This window comes from Ascaphus truei, chromosome 7 (assembly GCF_040206685.1).
Source record: "Ascaphus truei isolate aAscTru1 chromosome 7, aAscTru1.hap1, whole genome shotgun sequence".
In the NCBI taxonomy this organism is placed as follows: Eukaryota; Metazoa; Chordata; class Amphibia; order Anura; family Ascaphidae; genus Ascaphus; species Ascaphus truei.
In genome coordinates, this window is record NC_134489.1 from 89780530 (window position 1) to 89794016 (window position 13487).

Consider the following 13487-nt stretch of genomic DNA (forward strand, 5'->3'; position numbering starts at 1 on the left):
CTAATACAACCTATTCTTTTAAAGCCATGTTAAACTTTCTTTTTAGAATCTGCTCCTCTTTCTAGTTTTATTTCCCTTAATTCGCATAGCTGATATTTTCCATAACATAAGTCAAAATAAGAGAGAACTGCAGTTAATTTTTAGAAAGACACAATCAGATCACTGGAAGCACATGTGATTGCTTCCTCACAAACCGTATTCAGTTCTTTTTGAACCATATTAAAAAAAAAAAAAAAAAAATGTGAAACTTCTAGTAGATCAGAGAACCTGCAAATATTCCTTTATTTAAAACATTTCCTCTTGAAAATTATATGTTTGTAATATTTTTCATATAACAGACCTATTAAAAGTGAAGAACAAAAATGGTACTAAGGCAACCTGGAATTACCACTTTTAGGCGCCATTGCTCATTAAAAATAATAAAGATTTAATTTAAAAAAAATTTTTTTTTTTTTTTTTTACAAATACAGTTCTCACCATCCAGTAGGTCCCTTATTTTGTCCATGTAAATTTCAAAGTAGGAGACCTGGCAAAAAAAAACAAAAAACAAAAAAAAACACATTTTAAAATGTTTGCCAGCATAGATTACAGCATTTATGCAGCTTGGAGGACAGAAAAGATTCAACAAGGGACAGGACGTAAGCATGTTCCAGAGATAGAAGTGCGAGAACTAGGTCATCCAGCTAAGAAGCAGGGGGTGGGAGGCACGTGGGACATGTGAGGAAGTGCTTCTCCACGGAGCCTGGGGGGTTCATGGAATAGCCTCCAAAGAGATGCTGTAAAAGGATAATACAGTAAGTGAATTCAAACATGTGGGATAAGCACAAAGCCACCCCAAATGCCAAAGAAAGCCATGGATTAAATGGGGTCCGAGGCTTTGCAACAGATAGCAGACATGGGCAGGCCAGATAGGCCAAGAGGTTATTTTCTGTCAAATTCTAGGTGTCCACTGTATATCGTCATCGTAGGAGGTAAAAAAAAAAAAGTTATTCACTACATTCTCTGAGCACCAAGGAAAAGGCGATTAAATGTTCAACAGGAAAGATTCTGTATTTAAAAAGGAAGGTATTTTGATATGACAAGTTATTAGACACGTCTTGGGAAGGCAGGGGAGCGCAGATGTCAATATGCAATAAATGAAAAAAACATACATAGTGCAAATAAAGTTAATTCAAACGATGTGGTGTGGTTATATCTATTGAATGGAGACTCACGTGGTGTCAGATATAATCAGTCATGTCAGAGATCAATGGCAATAGCTTGACTCTGTGAATGGTAGATGAACCCCACAACTGGATAGTTGATGAAATGTGAACAGTATACGCAGCAACCTCAGCAACCAGGATTATAGAAAGGAAAGAAAGGCTTCCATACCGTAATACAATATAATACCTTTATACACGCAATAAAATTAACAGTGTCATAAAAGCAAATGGGCACATAAAAACGAGTGATATCACCAGCTCCAGTCTCCTCCGTCTCGGATACCACGCTCTGGACCGCGGGAGCCGTCAGGATCAACTGGCACACCTGTAGAACGGCCGGAACGGGGGAACCTCTGTGTCTTATGCGTCACACATTCTCAAGGTCTCTCTTGGCATCCGTCAATGGGATCCATATTGCTCCTGTGGTGGACTCACTGGGGAACACAGCTCTCACCCGCGGGGAGACAGCCGGTATACTTCCGGGTACTGGCTGATGACGTCACTCACAGCGACTACGCGTTTCACTAAACCGTGTAGTTTCATCAGGAGTCATCCCCGCGAGAAGAGCTGCGTTCCCCAGTGAGTCCACCACAAGAGCTATACGGATCCCATTGACGGATGCCAAGAGAGACCTTGAGAGTGTGTGACGCATACGTTCCGCATTCCGGCCGTTCTACAGGTGTGCCAGTTGATCCTGACGGCTCCCGCGGTCCAGAGCATGGTATCCGAGACGGAGGAGACTGGAGCTGGTGATATCACTCGTTTTTATGTGCCCATTTGCTTTTATGACACTGTAAGTGTTAATTTTATTGCGTGTGTAAAGGTATTATATTGTGTTACGCTATAGAAGCCTCTCTGTCCTTTCTATAATCCTGATTGCTGAGGTTGTTGCGTATGCTGTTCACATTTCACCAACTATCCAGTTGTGGGGTTCATCTACCATTCACAGAGTCAAGCTATTGCCACTGATCTCTGATATGACGGATTATATCGGACACCACGTGAGTCTCCATTCAATAGATACAACCACACTACATCGTTTGAATTAACTTTATTTGCACTATGTATGTTTTTTCATTTATTGCATATTGACATCTGCGCTCCCCTGCCTTCCCAAGACGTGCTGCAACAAGAAGTGGAAATCACAGATCATCCACTAAAGGGTTTTTTGAGCTGCATTCTTTTCACTAATATTTGTGTTTTTATCACTTTATATATATATTCCTAATCACTGTGCCACCCATTGTTTGCATTTATTGCATATTTCTAATCACTTCAAGTTATTAGACACCTCTAATCTTCAGAACAATCTTGAGCAGTTAGAATTTTTTTCTTTACTAAGCCTATTTCCAAGTTAAAAAAATGCACGTAATGAGTTTTACCTTTACAACTACTACATACTTTGGTCACTCCATAAAAAGGCATTGCTCAATTTTCCGTGTGGTGCTTTACAGTAAGCGCTGTGTGCACAGGGCTGATATGTGATCAAATCTTCTGAACCAGTAGTCCCCAATCTTTTTCAATGGTGACACCCCAGCTAAACGTGCTTAAATGCAAATGACAGAATATTCCCTTTATGCTATGGGTTTCCTTATAGTCAATTATTATTTTGTTTAGTTAATATTTTATTACCCTCACAAATGCAATGTTAGAAGTTAAAACTTTTTAGGTTTAGTATTTAGGTTGTGTGTGTATCGCGGTTAGTTTTCTTCTTGACCGACACCTAGGAAATTACTGTTCTAAACAAAACAAATTGAAAACTTTCAACAGTTTTAGAATGCATGCACAAAACCTCGGAAATACACATGTAAAAAATGCAAAAATATATTCTACTTTATCCTACGTTACATAGTTACATAGTAGACGAGGTTGAAAAAAAGACATATGTTCATCAACTTCAACCTATGCTAAATTTAGACGACAGATACTAAATCCGTACTAACAGTATATTGATTCAGACGAAGACAAACAAACAAAAAACCCCAGGGACATATCATCCAATTATAACTCATAAGGGGAAAAATAAATTCCTTCCTGACTCCAAGAATTGGCAATCAGATTACTCCCTGGATCAACATCCTTCCCATGTTCACTTATTTGGTATATTCCTGTATACCTTTCCTTTCTAAAAAGAAGATGTCCAACCTTTTTTTGAACATAACTTTTATAGGTATCATAATGCCTTATTTATCCACCAGTGTTGAGCTGCTTAAAAAAAAAAACACAAATACAATGTTGCCGTTACTCCATTTTGATGTTTTTTTCTGTCAAATCCTTAAGCTCTGCAGCGTTACCTAAATATCAGGTTTTTTTTCTTGAGGATGAAGCACTACATTTTACATTTTTAGTGTTAGAACAAAATGGCTGCATTTTCCTCCACAGAAAATAGGGCTTTTGACTCAAATTTGCCTCTTCATTAAAAACGGCAGCAATGCAAATTAGCCTGTCAACAGAAGAATGTTTTTAGTGATAAAATAACCGGCATTCTTGCCATATTCAATAAGAATAGTAGATCTGAAAACACACAGTGTTATTGCTGCTAAAGATACAAATTTGCTTGCACTTTTTGTGCCAAAAGTGGTGTTTTTGAGGTGAGCCGTCTTTGTCCTGGTTCTCACCAGAGGTAGAATAGCAAAGACGTGTCAGCATTATAAAGATCAGAGAGAATATAGTGAACATTCCTCCACAGTAACTACTAAACAGATATCTCTCTCTTTACATTATGGCACTGGCCAACCTATTATACTTTTATATACACACCTTCCCACAGGTGAATGATGAGTATTGTGAGACTAGTAAGTAAGACATTTGCAACCCCACCCCGGCAATTCCAATCTTGCTATTTATTGAATAGCTTGTGAATACTTTGTTTGGCTCAGTTTGCATATTTTTCAAGACCAAAACAAATTGTTACCAAAATAACCTATTTTGCACAGTTTGGAGCAACACGTAATTTTTAATGAATACAGCGAGATTACTTTTCTGGCGATGCTTTCATTTCAGTTCTTGCACCTTAATAAATAGGCTCCATTGTGTACAATATGAATTCTAAGCAGAAATGTCTAACATTTAATCACCTAGTTTAAATGTTTGAGTATTTACATACATACATTTGTTTTCTAGTGATAAAGAACGACAGATATGCAACAGATTAGCCATCACATTTCTAAAACAAATAACTAAACTTTTAAAGAATCTGCAATTAAATTATAAGAGGCATACAGGCCACTACATAACAATAAAATAGACTGAATGCAGTACAATATAACCGGGACACAGTTTCAAATATCTGCCTCTCTAGTACATTTAGAATTTTAATGTAAAACCTAATTTACTTTTTTAGTCTGCAACTGATCTGAAATGTCAATGATTTAATGCAATCTGCCTTTATGAATCAAACATTGTCATCTATAATATCCAAATGTAGTGGACTTTGTATCCCAAAAAATAAACTATGGATGGACAGGAAAATATCCATTCTACCAGCTTATGTATAGAATTGTACCATTCCAGCTGTGCTGAAAAAGCTGTGCAATGTAGCAGGCACAAGCTTATAGGTGTCCATGTTAAAGTGGATAAGATGCACAAAGTAACCCATTAAGAGGGCTTATTTGCATGTCATTACCCAGAATCCCAGGCTGCAATGGAAGCATTGTATGCTTAGAAAATAGCAAAAGGCAGTGTTTTAGACCTGTCAGATGTAAATGTGCTCACAAGTGGCATTTGTTTTTGCTGTATATCATTTTCCAAATAACTTAAGTGCAATAGTACTGCAATGTTGTAACAACACAGCATTACAGCACTTACCTCTGGTGCATATTGCTGCACTAGGCTTTTATCTGAGCCATTAGATAAACACATCACATCATATTTACCTTAATGTGGAACTCAAGGTTTTCATCCATGGAATAAATGTGATCAAAGATGTCATGTGAAATTCTTGGAATTATTCCCATTAGCTGATGGTCATGCAGCTTCCCCTAGGGATGGAAAGACACGTGGGAAGTTCATTTATCAGCATGCGCATACAGAGCCTACAATGTTCCATTCTGCATCATATAGAAGATTAACTAAATGTAACAGGTAGAAACGGTTAAGAGTTTCTTAACGTTCGAAGTTTTGTTCAGCAAGCTATTTATACCATTCCAATTCATTTATACATACACTTCTTGTCAGTGAAATTAGTACTTGCTGTATGATCAAACGCAAACCAATTAATTCTAACTAGAGGCTCAGTTCATAGAAGTCTCTTCATGTTCTACACAAATATCTAAAATGCCAATAGTCAAGATAAAATAAAACGCAGCATTTGACATGCTTTAGCTTTTTATACAGTACATGTCCATGCCATTGGACATGACACATGGAGACACACACACACACACACCTCTACATGCTGTTTGACGAACAAGAACATTCCAGAACAATACAGAAATGCAATAGTTATCCACATCCGCAAGAAGGGAGACAAGGACGACCTCAAGAGCTACAGACCGATCAGTCTACTCCCGAATCACTTAGAAGATTTTTATGAAGACTCATTAATCTGAGATATTGCAATGGATACAACAATATGGGCCACATCAAAGTCATACAAGAAATTATTTCCCAAAGTGATTAATACAATCTACCACTCTGCTTTAGATTCGGAGATTACAAATAAAAACCCCACTGGATTTGGTCTACACCTCAGCGGTTTGAAAAGTATTAAGGAGATTGTGCTGAAGAAGCATACATTGATATTAAAAAGAATATTTACAAGAATGCCACATCAACCACTACATGAAGACACAAGCAAGATAAAGATCAGCAAGGACATGCGACAGGGAGACACCATGCCAACCCCCGTCTGCTCTCCTCTGTTGGTGCGCCCCCCTCCCTTAACTCGTGCGGCGCCATATGACGCCACAGGGTCGTGTGACATCACATCATTTGACGCCGCATTGTCATGGACATGCGTCCTGAAACCGGCTGAATCTTGGTAAGTAGAGGTTGCAGAGGCCACGCACGGCCTCCCGGCATTTCATTTAAATGCCTTGGGGAAGAGAACGGGACCTCTGAAACCGCCCATGGGACAGCCCCCCCCCCCCCCAAAAAAAAATAATAACTTGCGCGCCCCCAGTTTGCACACTGCTGCCCTAAGAAATGCAGATTCCTTATTTTTGCCACAAGTCCAGAAGACCTCCAGCAACAGGAGGAGAATAAAGATACGGGGGGGTAGAGGGGGAGGGGAGAGGGGGTTTTTGGGGTGAGGAGGAGCAGGGTGGAATTTTAGCTGTCAAAAGTTAAATTTCTTACAGCAGTGCACTACTGTGTGGATTCATCTCCTCCTCCTTTTGGTAGGACAGCTTCGCCCCGGGCTTTCTTTAGGCAGATAGTCTGTCTGCTTTAAGTCCCTTCTTTAGTGTGGTCACACAGACATACACACACTCAACATTACTTAGAAAAAAATAAAACATTTGGGAGGGATATTTTGTGCACTGCTGTAATTTGCTGGAAGAAATAGAATTGTCAAATTATCTTTTTTCTTTGTTGTCCAAACGACAGAGCAATACTGTGGGGTTATATCATAGCTGTAACAGCAAGTGATGGGGTTTTAAGAAATGACGGCTTGAAGAACTTTCCAACCAAATCTTGCGTCGGCTGATGAGGCTACATTAAAAGCAGCAAAACATGTGAAATCTTAGGGTTTTTTTTTATTAAATAAAAATCAGTTCTGTAGCATTACATCATACTTACTCCATTTGAGATGATGATAATAATAATAATAATAATAATAATAATAATAAAAATCCATCCCATCTCTTCTTGCTTTTTTTATGCATCCTTTGATTTATATAGCAGGTTTTAGCCCACCTCCCAAGCAGTGCAAGATCTTTGCAACACTTTCCTGTTAGTGATAATTTGTTGCCAATGTTCCCAGCAGTTTGCAGGTTCAAACTGCAACAGTAGAGAATGTTACCTTAGTAATATAAGGATACATTATAGCCAAGTTACTGACTGAAGGATTCACTGAAACGGAAAGGAAGCCATTATGTCACACAATCAGTATTTTGACCGATGTACAACACGAGCACCAAACAATTGGCAGCTTTGGTAAGACATTGTCACATGCTTTACATTAAGGAGGCAGGATGTAGTATTGCAGCTTTAAGCTTGTGGTGCTTGATAAATGTATTCATTTTTGTCCAATTGGCGGTTCTACATATTTTCTTCTGGGTATGCCACTGCCCTTTCTGTCCAAGATGTGACTATTGCCCTAATTGGCTGAGCCTTCAACATTTTCCGTGGAATCTTGTTTGTCAATTGGTAAATTGATAAGTCGGAACGGTTGCTCTTCACCATCTCACATCTCCTAGTCTGTTGCCTCAAACAGGATGTTTATCCTACCTGATCTTCTAAATGGTTTAGTTCTTCTGTATGTTAAGACCTCTTACTATATCCAAGTTGTGAAATAAATTCTTTTTGTCCTAGCCCTTGAAGGAAAAATTAACACAAAGTCCTGCGTCATGGGATACCGAAAATGGAGAAAATTATATATATTGGTGGTCTTTGGATTACTTGATCTTCATAGATTTGCAGGAAAAGGCTTGAATTTCTCCTACTCTTCTCGCTGAAGCAAATGCCATAACGAATACAATCTTGACAATGTTTCTAGTGGCATCAAGTAACTCAAAGGGTTCTTTACACGGCATCTTCAATACTATACCCAAGTCCCAGGTTGGAAGATGTGTTCTAATAATTGGTCTAATTCTGAATATCCCTTTCCAAAACTTCTTAAAAAACACCTTTGTTGCAAGAGATTTGCCGCTAAAAGCATCAATTTGTACATTCAATGACCTGGGCAATAAGTCTCTCAAACCGTGTTCGAAGGAAATCTAGGATCTGTATTACTGAAGCACCACGTCATAAACATTTTCTATATCCTTACACAAATCCTAAAGTAGACCGTTTTCTTGACCACAACATGGTTTGGACAACTTTTCCAGATAAGCCTGTTTGTTAGGATGCTTCGTGCAGTTTCCTTGCGGTTAGTCTTAACTTGCTCAGGTCTATATATAATTGGACCTCGACTTAATCAGTTGTGGCAAGGCTACTAACCACAGAACTTGCACAGACATGTGTGGCATTGTTGAAAACCAAGCCCTTCTTGATCAATAAGGTTTTATTGCTCTTCCAACTTTGTCCCATTTTATCTTTATTACCCTGGGTATCATTGAGAAGGGTGGAAAAACATGCCAGGACAAAATCCCACTTGATGGGCATTGCATCTTGCTGGTGCAGGTGATCCTGTTGGTATCTTGAATAATACTGAACTGTGTTGTTGTGGAGTTGCCATCAGATCGATCTGCATAAAGCCCAATATGTCGCAAATTTGGCAAAAAAAATCTGACTGTTCAGAATCCCTTCTCCTGGCTGTATTATATTTCTGCTGAGAAGGCCGGCCTTGCTCGTTGTATTTACCTGCAACATGAATAGCTGAAACAAGCCATGTATTCTGTTCTGCCCACAACAGAATGTTTCTTGCTTTGACAAAGATTTTGACTTCTTATACTCCTTGTCTGTTTCGGTATGGTACTGTTGCCATACAGTATGGTCGGATTTTATTATGATGAAGTTGCCTTAAATGCTTCCTTGAAAGGTCCTTATAGCTTGAAATGTACCCATTGGTTCTAAGAGGTTTGCTGGAAATAATCCCCTTGTGCATGTGGATATTGTAATATTGCACCCCCCCCCCCCCCTCCTCAGCCTTCTTTGCTGGCATCTGCTATATGCCATCAATCTGATGTTATAGACAATTAATTGGTTGCCTCTTATGAGGTTCTCTGATCTCTCTCACTGTCCTACATTTTGTTATACCTTTTGAGAGAAACCTTTTCATTCAGTGAGGTTTGTTGTGTGTCCAATTTGTGGAACAACCTTCTCCTGAATGGTTGAGCCCAGGGTTCTGCCTGAATTGTGGGCGACATGAGATCTAAAATCTTCATTATGGCTCTTATTGTGCCTCTGTCTGCTGTTCTTAATTGCCTTACTTCCCGTTGTATCCTTTGTTGTCTCTCCTGCGACAGAATGACTGCATGGTTTACGGTGTCCAAAAGTCCTCCTAGAAATTGAACCTTCTGCCTGGGTACTAACCATCTCTTTTTCAATTCTATAATTTTACCGCTGTATGCACTGGAAAATAACCAACTTTCTTCTGTAACACCATGAACCTGGAATCTGGTCCTTGTTTCTCATAGGTTCGTTTACATCAATCTCCATAACAATGCTCATTGATTTTATTAACTTATCTAGATCTGAAGGAGAAAAGGTGGAATACACGTCTTTAATCTGACATTCCTTCTTTGCGGATAGTTCAATATTAGAATCAAAAAACATTTGTTGCCCAGGATCTGACAGAGGCTGTATCTCCTTCAATAACATGTTCTGGCAGAAAAAATAAAAGATACTTAATGATAGTATCTTGGGCTTCCGAGCATGCTCACACCGTAGTGCCGCATGAGCCAAGGCTTAGCAGGCACCGGTACTGGCAGTGTCACGCACATACACGCTTTGGTACACAGTGCCACATCTCTCCGGAAGTGGGTAAAGAATGCTACAAATGCCACAAAACCTGCGGAAGAGGACTGCAACTTCCTGAAAAGCTCCTCTATGACCAAAAGGGCTAAAATGGCGGAGGCCCGTAAAATAATAAACATGATCGCCAAATGTCCTACCTTGGGGGTAGGAAAGAGAACACCAAGGAAGGGACCAAAAACAGAACTTGTACCTGCCCAAAACAATGCACGGGGAAAAGCAGGCCTACCAAAACAACGAAGAGACCAATCCCCACAGTAGTGCACTGCCATATGAACAAAGAAGACATTCTTGCAAGAAAACCTTCCATTGCGCCTCAAGAGGAAAGTGTTCAACCAGTGTATCTGGCTCGTGCTCACGTATGGATGTGAAACTTGGACCCTAAACGCAAAGGCCATTCAGAAGCTTCAGACAACGCCAAGAAGCATGGAAAGATCTATGCTGGGTATTACACGAAGGGACCGAAAAAAATAATCAATTGTGTCCAAAAGCAAACAGAAGTCTAACATCACCACAAAGGTTCCAAAATTAAAATGATAATGACCATCGTTGGATAAGAGATACTTGACTGGATTCCAAGGGATGTCAAAGACCAAGACGACGATCAAAGGCCAGATGGAGGGACATCAGAAAATTTATTGGAGCAACAAGGAGGAGAGGGTCTTGTTACTACAGTGAAAAGTGCAACTAAATTTATACACGCTCCGTGTGTAAGTTTCCTTTTAAACAAAAGGATTTTAAGCCTTAAAAAAAACCCACAAACACACCACCACCCACTAATAAAGTTCAACAAAGTCAAGTAACTATAATTCATCACATTGTGTTTAGACAGATTGCCTTCACTACTTGCAGGGCTCCCATGGGATATAATTACTGTGTAATAGAAGGAAAATACTAATCCAATGCATTCATTCAGAGACTGCAAAAAATAAAATAGATTACTAAATCCACTTACCAGTCAAATGCATGCGTTGGTAGAGGAAATTATATGCATCTGGCAGCCTTGTGTACACCTAATTATTGTCCATGTATGTTTTTAACTTGCTTAGTTTACTTTGCTATGCATAACAATAAACATAATTTCTCTTAAACAAATTATACAAATAAACGTATTAGATTTAAATGAGCAGTTCCTCCTAGTTTTTTTTTTTTAAATTTAGCTATGGGAACTCCCTGGTTCCAGAGACACTTACTGGTGAAGTTACCAGGTCTAAATCTCCCGAGAGAAACAAAATGGCTGCCAAATCTCAGGCCAATAGGAAGCTGCAACATCATTGGATTGCGATTTTCTATTGGATGGCCTTTTAAATGCCCTTTAAAAAGCAGGAAGTCGCCTGGGTAACTTCACCAGTATCTCAGGAACCAGAAACAATTGTGTGGTTAATCTCTGGAGGAGCCCTTCAGCCAAACGCAAATCCGGTGTAAAAAAAAAAAAAATGAATTAATTATTAAAAAAGGTCCAACTGACCTTTTTAATGATTTATTATTATTCATTTTTAAATTGCTCCTTTACAGCAATGGCCGTGCCTATAAAACAGGGGGGAAAATACTACTACAAAAAAACATCATCTACATTACCTAGATTCTTAAAGCCACTGGAGAACTCTGCGCTACATATGTGGGTTAAGTGACCGACTTTTGGAACAAGGACTTTTGAACAGACCTAAAATACAAATTTTAGTATTTAGCACTCCCTTTACCTCCATCGTGTGCGTTTTTCCTGATGAGGTCTGGCCATAGGCGAAGATGGTTCCATTGTAACCGTCCAAAACATCTAGAGATAAAGAAAATCAAATTAAACATACGCTAAAAATAACTCAAAACTTCCCCCTTTTAAAAAAAAAGTGGAAGAACTTAGGGGTCCTCCAGAAGTGAAACGCTTTATTTTTTTGCTACGCGGGGACCCTCTGGTTCGCAAGATTCTTACCGTTTTTGTTGCCGGAACACTTCCTGGAAATTCAAAGATGGCCACAGGTGTCATCCAATAGGAAGCTGCAACATCATCTCCCAGACGACTTTGAAGCTTTCTATTGGCCTGCGAGACCAGGGTCAATATGGATGCCATTTTGATTTCAATAATGGGAGCAGAAATATCAGTAACTGGAAGGTTAAGCATCTTGGGAACCGGGGGAATCCTGTAGCCGAAAATAGCACAGTTCCGCTCCAGAGGAACCCGGTTTGAAATGTGTCAAATAAAATAAGGAAAAAAGAGGGGGGGCGGGGTGGAGGGAAATTACTAAAATATATACACAACACTTTCCAAGAAGTAACCAAAACTACAATAAAAATAAAACGGATTTATATGAAAATTACCCTTAAACTTGCAAAACTTCCTCCATCAGCTCTTAATAGCTAAAACAGAGAAGTTCATAAACACTCCAAAGTGAGATTTACAATATACAGCAATAGTAACTTATATATATATTAAAAAAAAAGACACAAGCGCTGCCCAGGAATTGACCAAGTAGCTTAGTGGTATAAATCACTGCTTTTGAAGTGGGTGCACAATATTTGTATTCTAGGGTCAGCTCGTCCCATTTGGCAAGTTGTGTTCTCTACCAAAATTAGATCGCAAGCTCTTTGGGACAGGAACTAATTGTGTCAGTAAAATCTACGTACAGCGCTTTAGAGGTTGTGCAAGGAAATATTTTATTTTTTATTTTTAGAATTATATATATTTTTTAAATGCAGACCAACCACGTAGACTGGGTCAGAATATTACCACACTACTTCTGTCCAGTCGCATTAGAAAGCATGAATTCCCTGAGAGGCTTTGTTCCAGAATTCTTCAAAGGTTCAGGGGAGCGCCAGCGTTCACGTCATCGTTATGTAAGAGAACAAAAACAACCTGGTGTGATATTCTATAAGTGAAAAGTGATCCACTCAGACTTTTCTCCTTTTCAATAAGGCAGTACAGAGATACTCCTCTCTCTGAACGGAGCAATAGATCAGGAAATCCACAAATGTAAATCCCTTGCTTCTCCTCTCCTTCGTGGTAAGTGTACCCAGGAAATAATAAGAGATGCCAATTGCGCAGTATATCTCAAATTGTATTAGAGATTACAAAAAATAAAAGCATATAGATGTGCACTCACATTTGATACATATTAGCAGTCATGGTACGAAATCCCGACCGTTAGTACAAGCTGTTCACCGGTACACGCTATTCGGCTCACTTCCGCGTCTCGGCTCTTGTCTGCGTCACTTCCGGCTAAGTGGAGTTGAGGGCGGAAAGTCTGTGTTGGAGAATCTCCGGCTGCCAGGACTTCGCGTCACGAACATGCATTGACTAAACACTGATTCAAGGCGTTTCGTCGGTACGACTTCTTCAGGAATCTCTTATTATTTCCTGGGTACACTTACTACGAAGGAGAGGAGAAGCAAGGGGTTTACATTTGTGGATTTCCTGATCTATTGCTCCGTTCAGAGAGAGGAGTATCTCTGTACTGCCTTATTGAAAAGGAGAAAAGTGTGAGTGGATCACTTTTCACTTATAGAATATCACACCAGGTTGAAATTGTACCACACCAGGTTGTTTTTGTTGTTCTCTTACATAAAGATGACGTGAACGCTGGCGCTCCCCTGAACCTTTGAAGAATTCTGGAACCGAACAGACTAAGAGGACAGTCTTAAAAAAGGGTTTTGAGTAGCTTTTCAATTAGCACCTTACACTGGGTGGTGGAAGTTATTTGTCACTATATATTT

The 13487-nt window shown here is 39.3% G+C and overlaps 1 protein-coding gene across 1 annotated transcript in view; it reads right to left on the minus strand.

Annotated features, from left to right (window-relative positions):
- Nucleotides 1-13487, minus strand: part of KIF5C (kinesin family member 5C) — a 68052-nt gene that overhangs the window by 44346 nt on the left and 10219 nt on the right. The window contains exons 3-5 of the mRNA XM_075609420.1: nt 11483-11556; nt 5081-5185; nt 478-526 (exon numbers count right to left, since the gene is read on the minus strand). Coding sequence (XP_075465535.1) covers nt 478-526; nt 5081-5185; nt 11483-11556 — 228 coding nt within the window. The remainder of the gene's footprint in view (nt 1-477; nt 527-5080; nt 5186-11482; nt 11557-13487) is intronic.